The sequence below is a fragment of the Neovison vison genome, chromosome 4 (assembly GCF_020171115.1).
Source record: "Neovison vison isolate M4711 chromosome 4, ASM_NN_V1, whole genome shotgun sequence".
NCBI classification, from domain to species: Eukaryota; Metazoa; Chordata; class Mammalia; order Carnivora; family Mustelidae; genus Neogale; species Neogale vison.
The window spans coordinates 60,249,769-60,265,607 of record NC_058094.1 but is presented as its reverse complement, the minus strand read 5'-3'; the positions used below and the strand labels follow the sequence as shown (position 1 = coordinate 60,265,607).

The following is a 15,839-nucleotide window of genomic DNA, read 5'->3' as shown; positions in this document are numbered from 1 at the left end:
TCCATTTGACCAATTACACTGGAAGCTCTTTGAGGACAGACACCTTTAAGTTTCAGTTGGTTCCTCATAAGACTGATTTCATATTTGCTAATTGATTAATAGGTTGGAATTTGGTTAAGGTTAGAGACTAGAAGGCAAGATATGTTTACTCAGATATTTCCAGGCCAGTGGTCTGTTCTAAGATGGAGGGAGTGGCTGTTGTGGAGCTGAGCACTCAAACAGCTGAGGCCCATTTTGTGGTGGTGACTATGGAAGTGACTGGTTCCAGGCAAAAACAGAGGTTCTGACCTTCTCTGATATCAGCTATGGCCAAAGGGCCAAATTCTCCTTGAAGTTCACTTGTAGGTCTCAGCTTTGCCTGGAGCTTATTAATCATCTTGAGTTGGTGAGAGATCTAGTTCCTTCCTCTGCACTCAGAGGATGAGGAAGGACAAGTGACCAAACACCTTCTGGAAAATTACTACCCATGTAGAAGATTTAAGGGTAGGCTCGAGGGGAAACAGAAGATTTTGACTACTTATTCCTTAAGCTAAGGGGCAGGCATTTAAAGACTTACCTGTAGGGAACACTTAGTCTGTTCTGGTCACAAATGTCTTCTCCAGAACTTCCCATTTCCTCATCCTTTTCCAGTGCAGCGTGGCTTTCTCACCCAATTCAGATTTCTGATCTTATTTTCTGCCTCCTCCCACCCACTTAAACAATCAAATCTCCTCCCTTCTTTGGGCTTCCTTGAAAACTTATGAGTAAAATTCAAAAGAAAATCAGACCAAGATTGCTTCCATCTCTACCCACCTCCTTTGTAAAAACCAGAAATCCCTTTACAGTTAAAATCCTCTCTTGATTACAAAAGCAGGGAAGGGGCCTTTTGTCTTCTGGTTTTATAGAAATCACTGAGGACAGATGACTACTCATTACCTAAGTTTCTCATTATGTGTGTTACAGGAAGGGAGACTTTTAAAAACATACTAATTGGCATCACTAGAAAGTTTTCATTTTTTATCTTATGTAGCTTTAGGACTTATTCAGGACAGCTTTGTGGGTCATCAGACCCTTGAAACTGAAGACTTGAAAGGACTATAGAAAACCAAACAAAACGGTACAACCTTCACAAACCTGAGACCAGTCTATGACATTTGGGAGACTGTTATTAAAGCTTCACTGTTTACATTGAAAGTAAGAACTAGCACATGATTATAACGAGCCTTGTCCCCTGGGGAGCAGTCAAGACAGATATCTATTGGATTGTCTCATAAGACAGTGATTCTTCTCTGATGACTACACTACCCTGCTCCACAGGGGTAGAATGAGGCGGCCATATTTGTACAATGTGGGCCAGAGGTGAACACCTGGTCCGAGGTGGGCCAATCAGGGGTTCCTTCCTTTGATTTAAGGAATGAAATCCAAAGAGGGATTCACTGTTCTTCAGGTGGTTGTTAACTTGGGTCCTCTTTGTAGCCATGTTCTCTGATATGTGTACTTAAGAAGCAGGAGCTGGTGTGGAGAGAGATGATTCAGACATTCGGAGGGAGGAGGGGTATTAAGAGACAGGGAGAAAGAGAGCTTCCTGGTTTCCCGATAGCCTTCTACTTCCTGGCTCCAGTTTGTATCTGCATTTCTGCCCTTAGGTTCTGTGAAACACCACCGTACCTTTAAAACAAGCTTCCCATCGCTGGTTTGAATAGGTTTCTACAGCTTACAACCAACAGACTCCAAATTGACAGAACAGTGGTATTTTCCTTGTAGGTATTTGATTAAAAATCCATACAGTAGAAGTCAAATTTGAATATAGGCATACTGCTAGTAATAGAGGTATGAATGGTAGTATAAATTTAGAGCGTAATGCTCTTAGGGGCCATCATTTTATAGATGTGGAAACTGGGACTCGAGAAAGCTAGATCCCTTGCCGGGGTCCCATCTGTGTCTGGCCCGGGTCTCTGGGCACTTGACTCTTAGGCTCTGGCTCTTTCTCTACAACCCACTGAATCTGACTGAAAGATTGTATTTACTTTCACAACTTGTGCACATTTAAAAAGTAGGCCACAGACTCTGGCATATTCTTGCCCCTGTTGTTTTTGGATGAGAAGCTGAAACCTGAAGACGTTAAATGACTTCAACAAGTCTACACATTCACAGAAGGGCAACTGGAACTTGTTCCAGGGCAGGAGACTCCATCCGAGAGGCCAGACTTCTCCATCCAGGTCACTGCTGATCCAGTTAGACCCACAAATCCATCAGGGCAGGGGCTTTAGGGTCGTTCATCTGCTCAATAAACATTTACATACCCAAGTGGGCACTCTTCCCAGGCTGGGAGATACGGTCGGGGGTGGTCTGTCTCCTGAGTGTAGGGAGAGTGTCTTAAAGAGCTTCTTCATCTGCTATAGGTATGTTTGAGGCTGGAGGGTGGGGACTGTCCGTGGACATTGTGGACCGTGGGCGGTGGAGGAGAGAGAAGATAATACTGCTAAAGGGAAAGCAGACGGAGGCTTTTCGACAGTGTCACCTGAATAGAGTACGCAGCCCAAAGCATGTAATAGGGGCGAGGGAAGAAGTGACTGCTGGGGACAAGCAGGTGAACACCAAGCCCCAGTGTGATGGTTGTGAGAACAAAACGCTCCATTCTCTGTGCTCATTTCCTTGTGGGTCTTTCCCTCCAGCTAGAATGTGGGTCCTTCAGGGGGAAGAAGTTTCATTTGTTTATTTTCTGCATTCCCAGCATACATCAGAGTGCGCTGGGGAGCCAAGGGAGCGCTGAGCTATGTTAAGAAGTTAGAACATAGAGGAGAGCTTCCCTAACGAGATCATTTTTAAATGAGTCTTGGCAAGGTGAGATTGAACTTGGGTGGTGTCTGCCAGAAATAGACAGTGGGCTTGACAGAGTGTAAGGAAGGCTTTGCTTTGAACCATGTGTTACAAGGTTCCTCGTCAGGAGCCACGTATCTGTGATTATGGAAATGTAGGAATGTATCTGGGAGTGCGGACTGGCATTAACTCTGCTAGCCTAGGGAAGGGATATAAATGCAGAAATGGGAAGATGGGTAGGATAGTACAGTGGGTTTCCATGGGTCCAAAGTCCTCTGAAGTGAGGGTGTTTTGGAACCCACCATGTTTTGAATTAAAAATGCCACAGTCCCCCTGGGGTTGGAGGTATAATAATGTTAGAAACGGGAACGTCATCCATGATCATGAGTGACTGTCTCTGTGTCGTGTTAAGCAGTGAGATTTAAAGTTTATTTCTTTAACGAGCTTATCTATCCCTTCGGTAAATCATATTCATTCACCCATTTTTGCATGTATTCAATGTATCATTTATGCCTTTATCAGGTACCTATATCATGGTGCGGTAAGTGAGGGGAAACTCAAAGACAAATTCATAGACGATTTTGCCAATAATGACTTTTTAGCTCTGTGTGCAAAACTGTTCGGTTTTCTATCATCCTTGGCCATAATGAAAACAAGTAGCCTTTGGACCTAAAAGGTACAGAACAAACTGGGCAATGACCACATACCTGCAGTGGGATGAAACACTAACCAACTGGTCTGGACCACATTTCCAAGGTCACCAGGAGTCCTGAAAACTTTCGTATAATACGTGGATTTTTTCCGTTCATCTATTTTTGTTTTATGGTGCAGGAATTTGTTGGAAGCTATGGACAACAACAACAAAACTCACTGTTGAGAAGGTTGGCTGGGGAGAAGAACGCTAGGACGACTCGGATACACCACCCCAGGAAAGGGAGGAATATCTTGTGGCAGCCTGGTTGGTGGTGTCTCACCATCGATATTTGGCAGGTTGTACTGGAAAGGGATGGTCAGAGTTCCAAAGTACAATATTATATTTCCAATTAAAATGTAAAAACAAAGCTTTCTCATAAAGCACATTGGCCTCAGCCCTGGGAAGTGACTACAAAGCCCATTGCTGATTGAGAAAAGCTGAAAGCAGACACTGTAATTGATAAAGGAGATAAGTCAATCTGTGTCCTTTAAAGAATAATGAGTTCCATTTTTCATCAAAAAGATCTCGTTGTGCCGAAGAAACATTCTTTCAATAAATCTACTTAATGGTTTCCCCTCTAATGATATATAACATTGTGCTTTGGAATGAGCTTGGAGCATCCTAGTGGGTTCCTGGAAGGGTCTGCAGGCCACCCAATATTTGCATTGCTAATCCAACCCAAAGAAAACCCCAAAGGTTCCCAGACAGTGCTGCGTTGTCGGGGAGGGGGCGCGGTATCTAAAAGCTTGCCCAGGCTCTTCAAGCAGGTAGATGGGATGAAATTTTTAGATCATTACCCCACCATTAAAGTTGAGGTCCTATGCAAATTTGCACCCCACCCCCACCCCACCATGCCCACCACCACCCTGGTGTGTTGTGGATGCCTCAGCTCTGAGGGTGACTGTTTAAGGTTTCCCGTATTTGGGTGGTGAGAACCCATGAGCTTATTTGTTCCCTGGGGGGCTCACCACTCTCCAACAACCCTGACAGCCTTGGGCCCTTGGTGTTGCTGCTGACCGTGGGCTGCAGGAGGTAGTCCCTGTTTATTGTGTTTGGTAAACTGAAGATCCACTTTGAAGACCCGGCCTGAAGGAGTGCTGTGTCCAGGCCCGTCCCCCTCCCCGGCCCTCGCCTCCCCCCCACCCCCGCCCTCCCCAACCAACCCAGCCGAGAGCCTAAGCCTCAGGTGAAAGGCAGAGCCGAAGAGACAGCCCGTCCCTCCTAAGGGAAGGATCCAGGGCCCTCTGCACCCTGGTGCTAGGCAGCAGGACATGTTACTCAGCTTGGCTTACCTTGTGACCCCCAACTTTACAAACGCGCTGTTATTTCCACAAGGACCCAGCTTTATGTAACAAGACCCATTTCCTCCAAGGGCACCCAGCCTCTCAATACTGGCGGACTTCCCCACATGGGAATCATTAAAAACAACCCTCGAGTTATTTCCTTATGTTGCTGTTTGTTTACTCTCCAGTCGCGTGTGAGTCAGCCCGATCATGATTTGTGGTGGTTTTGCTTATGAAATCTTACATAATTATATTTCTCTTGTCATGTTGGGTCGAGCCGTGAGCCCATCGAGTGTTTTCTCATTGCACAACGTGGGCGAATCAATACGGAGAAAGGCTGAACAATGAGGTGACGTGGGCCGGTCGGGAAGCTGGCTCCGAGTCACCTGGGAGGGGGCCCCACGGGGGCGCGAGGGGCCCGGGCGCCCCGCCTGAGGCCACCAGGGCACCCCCCACCCCCAAACAACACCATGGGCTGATGAGGCTGGGTGGCGGCCTTCGGGACGGGGCTCGCTGAGGTGAGAGTTAAGAGAGGAGAGCCAGGGAACGAAAGAACAACAATGACAACACTTCACACAGAAACCGACCAAATGTTTACTGCATTCGCTACACGCCGGATTCCAACATGCTGGTCCAGAGCGTGGCTGGCTACAAGCGGGCAAGACGGTGACAGCCCCTCCGACAGGCTGTCCCTTCCCCGCCATGTACATGATTTAGTTTGATCCCACTCACTGTCCCAAGTCCAGAGGCGGTTAAGAACGCGCTCGATGCAAAACAGTGAGGGGCTACGACACACGGATGAGGGTGGGTGCGATTTCCACGGCAGAACGTGGAACCCAGAGAAATGGTTTGTGGAGGCCAGACGCCTCCTCAGGGGCTACAGGACTGATGGAGCTCCAGACCCACAACTGGTTGTTTTTGTTGAATTCCTCGAGTATACTGAAACTAGTGGTTCCTAACATTATTTCATATTTTAAATAAAATATCGGACCTGATTCCAACCTCGTTTGCTTGCATACATCTCTGAGGCGTGCGCCTTAAAAGTTATTCCTATGGATACAGGATGAAGATTACAAATATCGGCAGAAAAAGAGGAACCGTGTGACTCTATATGAAGACAACGACCATCACATTCCACAGCACGTCATGGGTTAATCTCTGAATCATCAAGCATTATTTAAAAACAAGAGAGATAGAGAGAGAGAGAGAATAGAACTGAACACAAGCGCCACGACAAAAAACAATCCTAACAACAGAACCAAACCCAATTTCCCTATTAATCCTTTAAAATTTTTACCTCTGTTTCTAACACGTCTCATTAATTGTTATTTTAAGCTCCAGTAGCAGGATCGGATTTCTGCTGCCTCTGGGCAAATGAGTTATGATCTGATCTCAGGTTCCAAGGGAGATGCTCAAAGTTTTATTTCCCCCCCGGTTGAGTAAACAGTACTATGCATATTATCGCTTGTGTTAGAATAGTGTTGTCTTCACATAAGACTCAAATAATGGTATTAGTCATTCATTTCCTTGAACACAGACACCCTCATGCGTGCTGACAGGTTTATAAGGATGTGGTGGCAGCCGCGGTCCTGGGAGCTGCTAGATGACCGACTTGGATTTCTTGCAGTCCTGAGCGATGGAGCCCGGGTGTGTCTGGTTATTGTCCGCTTTCTCTCCCAGATGCTGGGCTTGTCTGGAAGATTAATACATTAACAAGAGCTGAAGGCCCAGGGTTGCACGTCTTCAGACATGTTTATTAGCAGATGGCACACGGGATTCAAAGGTCACCACAAAAGTGACATTTTAAAGTGAAACAACAATATTTATGTTCAGATAGTCTACTGATGAGATCATGTGGAAATGTTTTTGATTAAATTAGCTTATAAATGGTTGCCAATCTATAGACAACTTAAAATGCCAGGTCTGTTTACCAAATGTGCTCTTCTCACGCTCTCCCCGTTTATATATTAACGACCAACGGCCAAGCGCTGTTGGTTGTTAACCAGGAGGATCGATATATCTGGTTTTTACTTCCTGGGTTACCTTTTTTTTTTTTTTTTCCATTCTCAAAAATGTTATTTCCTCTTCTGTGTGTTTGGAAATCTCACTTGCAATTATTAATGGTTTGGAAAGTGTTCGGATTCCACTACGGTAATGCAATTGCTTTCTGATTCTCTAGTGTAAATTGGGCTTCTGAGAATACCTAAACTCCAGGCCCTCAGGTAAGGCCTGATGTCCAGTATCATAAAAGGCTACGAGCTGGATTCAGAAATACTCGATCCAGCTGCCTTCTCACCCTGCAGCCCTTGGGAGCCACGCTTGGCTGGCAACGTCTGTTTGCGTCTCTACAACACTACGAAAAACAAAATGCGGTCAAGGAGAGGAACCACCTCATCTGGGCTGCTTTTTCTTTCCTCTCTCTTGTGCCCATGGCTTAGCAGGAGCGTGAGTGAAAATCTTTACCTTGGGAAGTGGTTTAGCTAGAAGAAAGCTCAAAGGTATGAAGTCAAACTGATGTTTTAAGAGTTGTGCAAGTCTCTGTAGTCAGCAAAACTCACATAAATTTTTCCAACAAAGGCATTAAAATGCAGAAATAATGATCAGTTAGTAGATTAAAACCTTCACGGACATATTATGGGAAAGGAAAAGGACCCTATATACTACTGTTTCTCATTTATTTACATGTAATTGTGTTATGAATAACTTTGTAAGACACAGATATCATTGTCTTGAGGGGTTCTTTTAACCTTAGTGTCATCGATATCTCATTTTTCTGTACAGTTACAAAAGTAGAAGTGGAAGAATACAGCAGAAGAGTTACTCACTTTTCAAGAGAACCTTTTTCAATATTCATTGCCCCTTCCATTGGATCCAGTCCTTGTTCAGAAAACTGTTTCAAGGCACTTAGAGCTGCCTAGAAATGAAAACAAACACACAAGGAGATCCATTCACTGACTTCAACGTTAATAAACAGGTAAGTGTAAAAGAGAGCTGAGATGTATACTTAAGACTATCATTTTCATTGGTCTAAATAAATGCTTTTTTGCATCATTTAGCAAAATTACATCTGAAAGGCTATATTATCATGAGCAATGTATATACCAGGAGGGTTTTACGTCTGTGGAGGGAGGAGGTGGGGAGAGGAACCCCCAAAGTCTCCTGCCCAGTCCCTCATCTGCGATTTTGTTAAGTCACAGAGTTTTTATCTGCAAACGTAAAAACACCTAGTTTAAGCCTCTTGCAGTCTGACAACGACTTTGCATAATTTCTCCTCACATTACCGAAACTACCCTTCCGAGGCGAGCCCATCAGATTTCCCCAGCCGAGGTACTCTTCCCAAAGTTAGCACGAAGGCCTTGTTCCATTTTATATTTCACCAAGTCACGGGAAGTGAGCAGAGAAGTGGACCCAAGACACGCATGCATACCGAGGGGGTGGCAGGATGGTATTCCGCGAGGAGAGAGAAAATGTGCACTCCTCGGGGCCCGGGGAGGCAGGCCTGGCCACAGCCGAGCCTCCCGAGGTGTTGATTTGCCCGTCATGCGTGGGACGCTGAAGGGTGTCGACAGGCTGGCGGAGCCTCGCTGGATAGCTGGGAGGCACCAAAAATGCGATGCTGATAAGATCTACATAACTTGTTGACACTCTTGTGCGCGTTCCAAACTGTTATTTCTTCGAATAAGAATTTGGTTCTTCTTCCCCTCCCCCACACGGCACCACTTTAAAGCTCCATTAGAAGGGCTTTGTTGAGTCTGAGATAGGTGTGAGCGGCTAGGGCTGTTTGAATCCTCGACATCCCGCTGGGTCACACTTTGGTCATCTGCGTCTTCTCAACTGCCTTTGAGAAAGGGCTAATGAACCCTTGCAGTTTCCCAAACGTGTATCTGCCAAGGGCCCCTCTGGGGTAGCTAAGTGTGTGATCCCTTGTAAACGTCACTGCTCGTAATAGAGTTTCTGATTTTAATTTTAAAGGTAATAAGGTAATTCCTTTAGAGTAGTTTCAGGTTTACAGGAGAAATCAAGCAGGGATGTCAGTGCTGGACCCCACTGGTCCGGCCCCTGCTCAAGCCGTACAGCAGGCTGACAGAGGCCTAGGTGGCGGGTAAGCGCTCCTTCCAGTTGGGTAGAAGTGTGGCTCTCTCACTGGGATACCATTACTGCTTGAATTGTACCCCTCCCCCCAAAACTCTATATATTGAAGTTCTGACCCCCAATACCTTCAAACTGTGGCCTTATTTGAAAATAGGGTCATTGCAGTTTTCAGGGAGATGAAGTCCTACTGGAACAGGGTAGGCCCAAATCCAATATGACCAATGTCCATACAAGAAGGGGAACTCTGCGTGTGGACACACACACACAGGGAGAATACCACATGGAGGCAAGAGATTGCAGTGATACAACCAAAGCCAAAGGACATCAATGATCACCAGCAAACTGCCAGGCACTATGGAGAGGCCTGGAACACCGCCCTGAGAGGGAACCATCAACACTTTGGGTTCAGACCTCCAACCTCCAGAACTGTGGGAAGATACTTTGCTGTTGATTAAACCGCTCGGTTTGTGAAATTTCATTATGAGAACTCTCACAAATGAATATAGGTCCATCATAATTCCTCCTTAAGCAAAGTAGAACCTCTTTCTCCTGTGATGTTTCCTTCTATTATCTTTGTATTATAAAAACAGCTTTCATTACAGGACAATCATAATAGATATAAACCAAAAAGAAATGCGGAAATAGTCACCATCCCACCCACCCATTTCCCACTTGCTACAATGTTTCCATGTGCTTTCCTATCTCTTCCCCATATGCACATGCTTTCACCTAGATCATATCTTGACACTGTTTTATAATCTGCTCTTTCCATTGAACACAAGCAGTTTTGCAAGTCAATAGAGACAATGTCAATGGCATCATTTTGCCTGACTGCCCAGCCTGTTGACTTGTTATGTCCTCTTCTACTGAGCCGGTTCCTACCGTTGGACATTTCAGACACTCCCAATATTGAAGCTGTTATTAAAGCTGCATCCAGCTTTCTGATGGTTAAAATTTTTTTTAAAAGATTTTATTTATTTATTTAAAGATTTTATGTATTTATTTGACAGAGAGAAATCACAAATAGATGGAGAGGCAGGCAGAGAGAGAGAGGGAAGCAGGCTCCCTGCTGAGCAGAGAGCCCGATGTGGGACTCGATCCCAGGACCCCGAGACCATGACCTGAGCCGAAGGCAGCGGCTTAACCCACTGAGCCACCCAGGCGCCCCCTGATGGTTAAAATTTTTGTGTACCATCTCAATAATTTCCTTATGATAAATTCCTAGAAATTGAATTTCTAGGCCAAAACGCAGGCACGTGTTTAAAGCTCTGACCTAAAAATAAATAAACAAATAATAAATACCTGACAGGCGCTTTCCCTCTGCCCTCAGAGAGGTTGTGAGCACAGCAGCAGTGTTCCTCTAGGTGCTTGGAATTAACCTCTCAGAACCACTTTGTGGGACACTCAAGCAACCAGTTTTGTCATCTTATGGCCCCACCTTCTTTTCATTTGTCCATCCTGACCATGTATTCTAGTCACTGGATTTGGCTTTGAGTAATTTTGGTGGCTTTCAAAAATTAAGCGGACTCTGAAAAGATCCAGATTTGGACAATTCCCCTCCCCCAGAGGAAGTCTGCAGCCGGATTTGGCTTTCGTTGAGATTCATTCAACTGAGTGACGGCTGAGGTCCTTCCCAGTCTTGAAATGCTGAGGTGCTGGATGGACTTCCTAGGTGCCTGGCTGTGAACAGCCCCGTGGGTGTGCACACTCCCAAGGGCTTGTTACATGAGCCTGAGCTCTGGAGGCCTGCCTCATGCATACGTGTATGGGGTGAGGCACTGGGCCCACTCACTGCTAAGCTCTCCAGACCAGTCCATGCCTGACCTTTCCAGATAGCCTGACTTTATGGGGAGGGCATTAATGAACTTACAGTTCTTGGTATAGTCAACAATTTTGAACAGATGAACCACTCTTTTTTCTGATCCTGTAGTATGTGAATTATTGTCAGGAATGCTAGTTTTTATCAATTTCTTCCCAAAGGAACTATTGTGGAGGGCTGTTCAGTACCCCCAACCTTAAACTGGCCATGTGATATTGCTGCCTAAGACACATAAGAGCGCCAGGGCTTCTCGGTCCTGTTTTACTCCCAACAAGGTCAAAATGGCAATCAAAAACAACTTTAAAAACAATTTTCAAAAGTCATTCATAGCCTAATTGTAGCTCATTTTCCGTAGTTGTTTTTGGGGTACTTGCTGCCTGAATGTCCGGAACCAAACGTCCTGCTCCACCAAGTCCAGGAGCCAGTGACACCTGCTCTGTTCCATCCAACAGGAGATGCACACAGGAGATGCAGGCCAGGTCTCAGGGAGCAGGTTCGGTGTTTTAGCTCTTGCAAAACCTCCTGGATGATTTTATCAACATGTCAAGCAGGTCCCCGTGAACTTTCAAAATGCCTGTCATCACTCAAAGAATGTACTGAAGGCTGGAATGGTGGCGTGCTCTTTCACTCAATGCCACGGACAGATTTTCAGAATTCTTGCGTGGCTTCTTCCCTCCCAAAGTATGCTTAAAGGCTTCCAAATAACATTCCCTTATTTATCTGATGAGATAATTCAACCCACATCTTATTGATAATCCTGAATACAATTGCTTATAAATAGGAGAGGACTTCTTACTAATTTATAAAAAGACAATGAAGGTGATTTATCTTCTCTGTAAACAGCAGTAGCTACCATTTGATGAACATCACTCTGCCATAGTCATGAGACGGGGGCCTTTACCTGAGTGACAGCAGGTGTTTCCACAGCCCCGCAGGCGGGTCCTCCCCGGGAGGAATTCAGTAACCTACTCCAGGTCACACAGGTAGCGAATGGCAGAGCAGAGATTTGAACCCAGATTTGCACATTCTTGACCACATCCCCTCAATTCCTTCAAGCCTAGCCAATTTCAGCATGACTTTTTCCAATATCATTATTACCAGCTCACTCTTATTTCTTCCTCCATACTCATTCTATTAATTATTCCCCACAATAGTTACTGGAGGTCAGCTCATATAATTATCCCCATTTTCTAGAGAAGGGGTTTGTTGTCTTGTGGGGACCATGGGGAGCTGCCAGTCTCCAGCCTTCTTGTGGTCCCTAGGTTGACTTCTGAGAAGGGCTCATTCAGCGCTTCTCTGACTCTTGTAGTTTGGTCTAAAATTAAATTGCTATAGGAATTATTTTGTCACTTAGGATTACCCCACGACTCCCCAACAAGGTAACTTGACTGTCATTTCTTAACATTCTCGAGGGTACTAAGTCTTGCTCACTTTATTTGCCCCCCCCCCATTTTGTTCTACCTGCATGGGGTTGTCCGAAGGAGGGAAAAACAAGCTGCAGGGTTTACCTAGGCCCCTGGGCTGTAGGGTCCTGCAGCAAGAGGAGGTGCTGGGATTGCAAAGGTGAACGGACAGAGAAAGGACAGAGGGCTCGGCAGTGATTTATAGCGAGCGATAAGCCGACTATGTTTAGGAAAGCTGAGATGAGCAGGGGCTGTCGACCAGGTGCCTCCTCCCACAGGTCCTAACAGAACACTGGCCGCGCTGCTTCCTCTCCTGCTGGTCCGTTAGCTCAGCTGGGGAGCTCCCCCCCCTACCCCCAATTCATCGGCCACCGCCTTCCCAGACAGGATACTTTACGGATGAAAAGATGCCATCTGGGAGATGGGCGTGCTTCACTTTCTACAGCAAATCGGCTCCCAGAATACGATAATGCAGCAATGCCCGAAATAGCCCCCTTCATTTAGCAAGACTCAATTATCAATCATTCCAAAGAACAATGTATAATGGAATGGCTTTGTGAACAAATGCTGAAAGTGAACAGTCCACAAAAAAACATTTTCCTACGCACAGCCAAATCTGTCCAGAAGATGGTAAAATCAACAAAATCTCCATGTTTAAACTATTCCAACGGAATAAATTGTTACTTGCTAGAGGCCTGTTGTTTAAAAAAAAAAGTAAGAACAGATTATAAAAATGCTACATAATAGTAAAGGACACTGGAGTGAGGGCGAAATCAAATAACTCTCATTTGGAGAGACATCTAAAGCCTGAGTACGGAGCTACTGAGAGGGTAAATAGAGAAGAATAGGCCCTTCCTGTCTCTGTTCACCCCCTCAGCCTGGACGGTTTGCTGTGTGATCCCTGTGAACTAATGCTGGGGAATCGTGGGAAGGAGGCAAATCTGGGTGCTTAATGAGGAACATCCTGAAATGATGCTTAAATCCAAGTTGTGCAACTTCCCACACACCGTGGATTTGAGAATTTCAAAGATGCACTAACGTAAGTACCCAGAATCCTCCATGAGGCTCTAGCCACAGACAAATAGACAACTCGATGATTTCATTTCCAAGGTCAGAAAATGTTTCCTACCAAATCAAAACAAACTCGCTCAGCATCCACACGTACATTACTGCAGTCTACCATGCGGAATCTCGAACTTCAGCTTTATGACCATTTATGTGTTCTGGGATTCCAAAAAAGAAGAAGAAGAAGGAGGAGGAGGAGGAGGAGGAGGAGGAGGAGGGGCAGGAGGAGGAAGACTGGTGATGGACGGGGAGGGGAGGGGAGAAGAAGAGGAGGAGGAAGAAAGAAAAGGAAAGAAAAAAGAAGAAAAGGTATATTCAAAGCTATTCATGTAGCTTGGTTTGAAAGAAAAATTTAAAAAAAATTTTAAAGAAGTGGATGATACTTCCTTTTCTTATTCTTGTCTTTTAAGCTCAACACTTGTATCCATTTGTGTGTGTGTGTGTGCGTGTTTCCCTTAAAAGAAAGCATCTACATAGATACGTAGAAATATTTTGGTCCCCAACAGATTTTACAACTGTTTTGTGAGGAAAGCCCCACAGGTTCTTGAACAGATGTCGCTACCATTTCATAGATCACTTGTTTTGTGCGTAGTTATAGCAATGCCAGAAACAAGATGCCAGGAAGATGCTTTCCATGCCTGTTTGTTGGTCTTGGTTTGCACGCTTGCACGCGCGCCTCTGTGTGTGTGTGTGTGTGTCTGTTATGTTCGTACAATGGAGGTGAGACTTCCCAGCCATTTCTGCAATTTCTAACTTTCCTCTCATCAGCAATGAGCAAATTGTGTTGAAACCAGTGCCTGTTCTTCCTGCTTTCTTCTTCAAGAGTTACATTTTAATGTAACAGCATTAAAACATTTTTTGAGAGATAACAATGGTCCTCGTTAGCAAAAATGAGAATTTTAGCTCATCCTTTCATGACACACTGTTCTTCTTGTGGTGTTTAAACATAGTGTCCAGTGGATTCTTTTATTTCCTTTTTTTTCCCTCCTCATTTCACACTTTTCCCACCAATTTTACATCCTGAATCCCAGAAACAGGCTGTTCCCATTAAAGTCAAGGCAGTCACACATGCCTGAAAGTGGCCTTCATTTTTAAGTCAGTGTTCAGGGTTTGTTTTGTTTTGCCTTTTTCCCCCGAAGTGCTTGCTCATGTGGAGCTCTTCCTGGGAGCAGCTCTAACGGCTAGATTCCTTTCAAAATGCACACAATGGTCATATGTGCAGCTCACTAAATAGGTCTTCTTAAATGAGAAAATGATGGGACTTCAAACAGCAAATGCCTTTATTTGCAGCTGAGGACTCCCCCAACTTCTCATCCCAACAGTCTTCGAGACTGGCTCTCTACTGAATCCTTTCAGTGGCTGAAAACCAGCAGGTTCTTCCATAAGCTTAAGGATTATTGCCCCAAGAATGTGAATTTTAACATCCCTAAGCTATCATTTTCTGGCTTTGAAAGGTCTGTAACAAAACACAAGTCTCTCTTTCTTTAAAATAAAAGATACCAAAGAGAAAAAATTGTAATTCTAAATTGGATCCTCAGTCTACCACAATGCAGATGAATCAATGATAGGACTTCAAAAATAAAATGAAAAAGGATTACGCTGAGCTTTAATTAAACCATTTGCTGCCCTGATTCTAACAGTTTCATAGAGCCTGCACTTTTCATTTATGCTCACACAGTCCTATTGGTTCGTGTCATTTCCATAGAATTGGCACTTTATGAATGGCTTACTGTTGGAACAAAGGGATGTCAGCCTGCTTAGATGATGGCTATTTACTGTAAAACAAAACAAAACAAAACAAACAACAACAACAACAACAAAAAAGGCAGGTGGTGGTCTGAAGACACGCAAGTTTTAGGCAAGCTACCAAAGCAGAGAACAGGAATTTTGACTCTAGAATTAGGGAAACTGGAACAAACTTGGGCACTCAGACTACAGACTTAGGCATCTTCTATACTGGGTGGTCAGGCTCTTACATTGGGGGATCCATGTCAGCCTCGACAATGATACAGAGTCAAGCTTAAGGCAGGATTGACAGAGCTGAGGAACGTTCGCGTGTGTTTGGGACAAACATCCATGATGCCATATCTACTCTAACCACCCTGGTTTTGTTCTACCAACATCATTCCTTTCAGAATTCCTGCGTTACCCAACACAAGTCCCCTCTGTAATGGTATGTCACCACAACACGCTGCTGGGTGCAAAGGCAGGTGCCCGTGAGTGGCAGCAGTGTCACTTGTGCTCGGCAGTATGATGCCTCCCCTCCCCCTCCACCAAGAAATGTCCGTGTCCTCAGCCCCAGAATGTGCGTATGTCACCTCACATGGGAAAAAGTGGTTCCGCACATGAGACTGAAGTATAAACATGGAGATGGGAAGATTATTCTGGATTACCCAGATGAGTCCCATCTAATCCCGTGAGTTCTTAAAATCAGAAAATCCTTCCTGGCTTTGCTGAGAGAGGATGATACGTCTAGGAAGAAATGGTCAGAGTGATGTGGTTAGTTTTGGAGACAGAGGAAGGGGAACACAAGCCAAGGAAAGTAGGGGGTCTCTAGAAGCTGGAAAAGGCAAAAAAAGCAAAAAGACCAATTCTCCCCTCAAACCAAAACCAAAACAAAACCAAAAAACTCCTGATGCCTTGATTTTAGGCTAGGGAGAGCCCTGTCTGACTTCTAATCTATA

The 15,839-nt window shown here is 44.9% G+C and overlaps 1 protein-coding gene across 6 annotated transcripts in view; it reads right to left on the bottom strand.

The window, feature by feature from the left end:
• Positions 1 to 5,346: 5,346 nt before the first annotated feature.
• Positions 5,347 to 15,839, bottom strand: part of STAU2 (staufen double-stranded RNA binding protein 2) — a 330,383-nt gene continuing 319,890 nt past the window's right edge. For all 6 annotated transcript variants that reach the window (XM_044245452.1, XM_044245450.1, XM_044245458.1 and 3 more), the window contains 2 exons: positions 7,602 to 7,690; positions 5,347 to 6,469 (listed from right to left, as the gene is read on the bottom strand). In XM_044245452.1, coding sequence (XP_044101387.1) covers positions 6,376 to 6,469; positions 7,602 to 7,690 — 183 coding nt within the window. In that variant the 3' untranslated portion in view covers positions 5,347 to 6,375. The remainder of the gene's footprint in view (positions 6,470 to 7,601; positions 7,691 to 15,839) is intronic.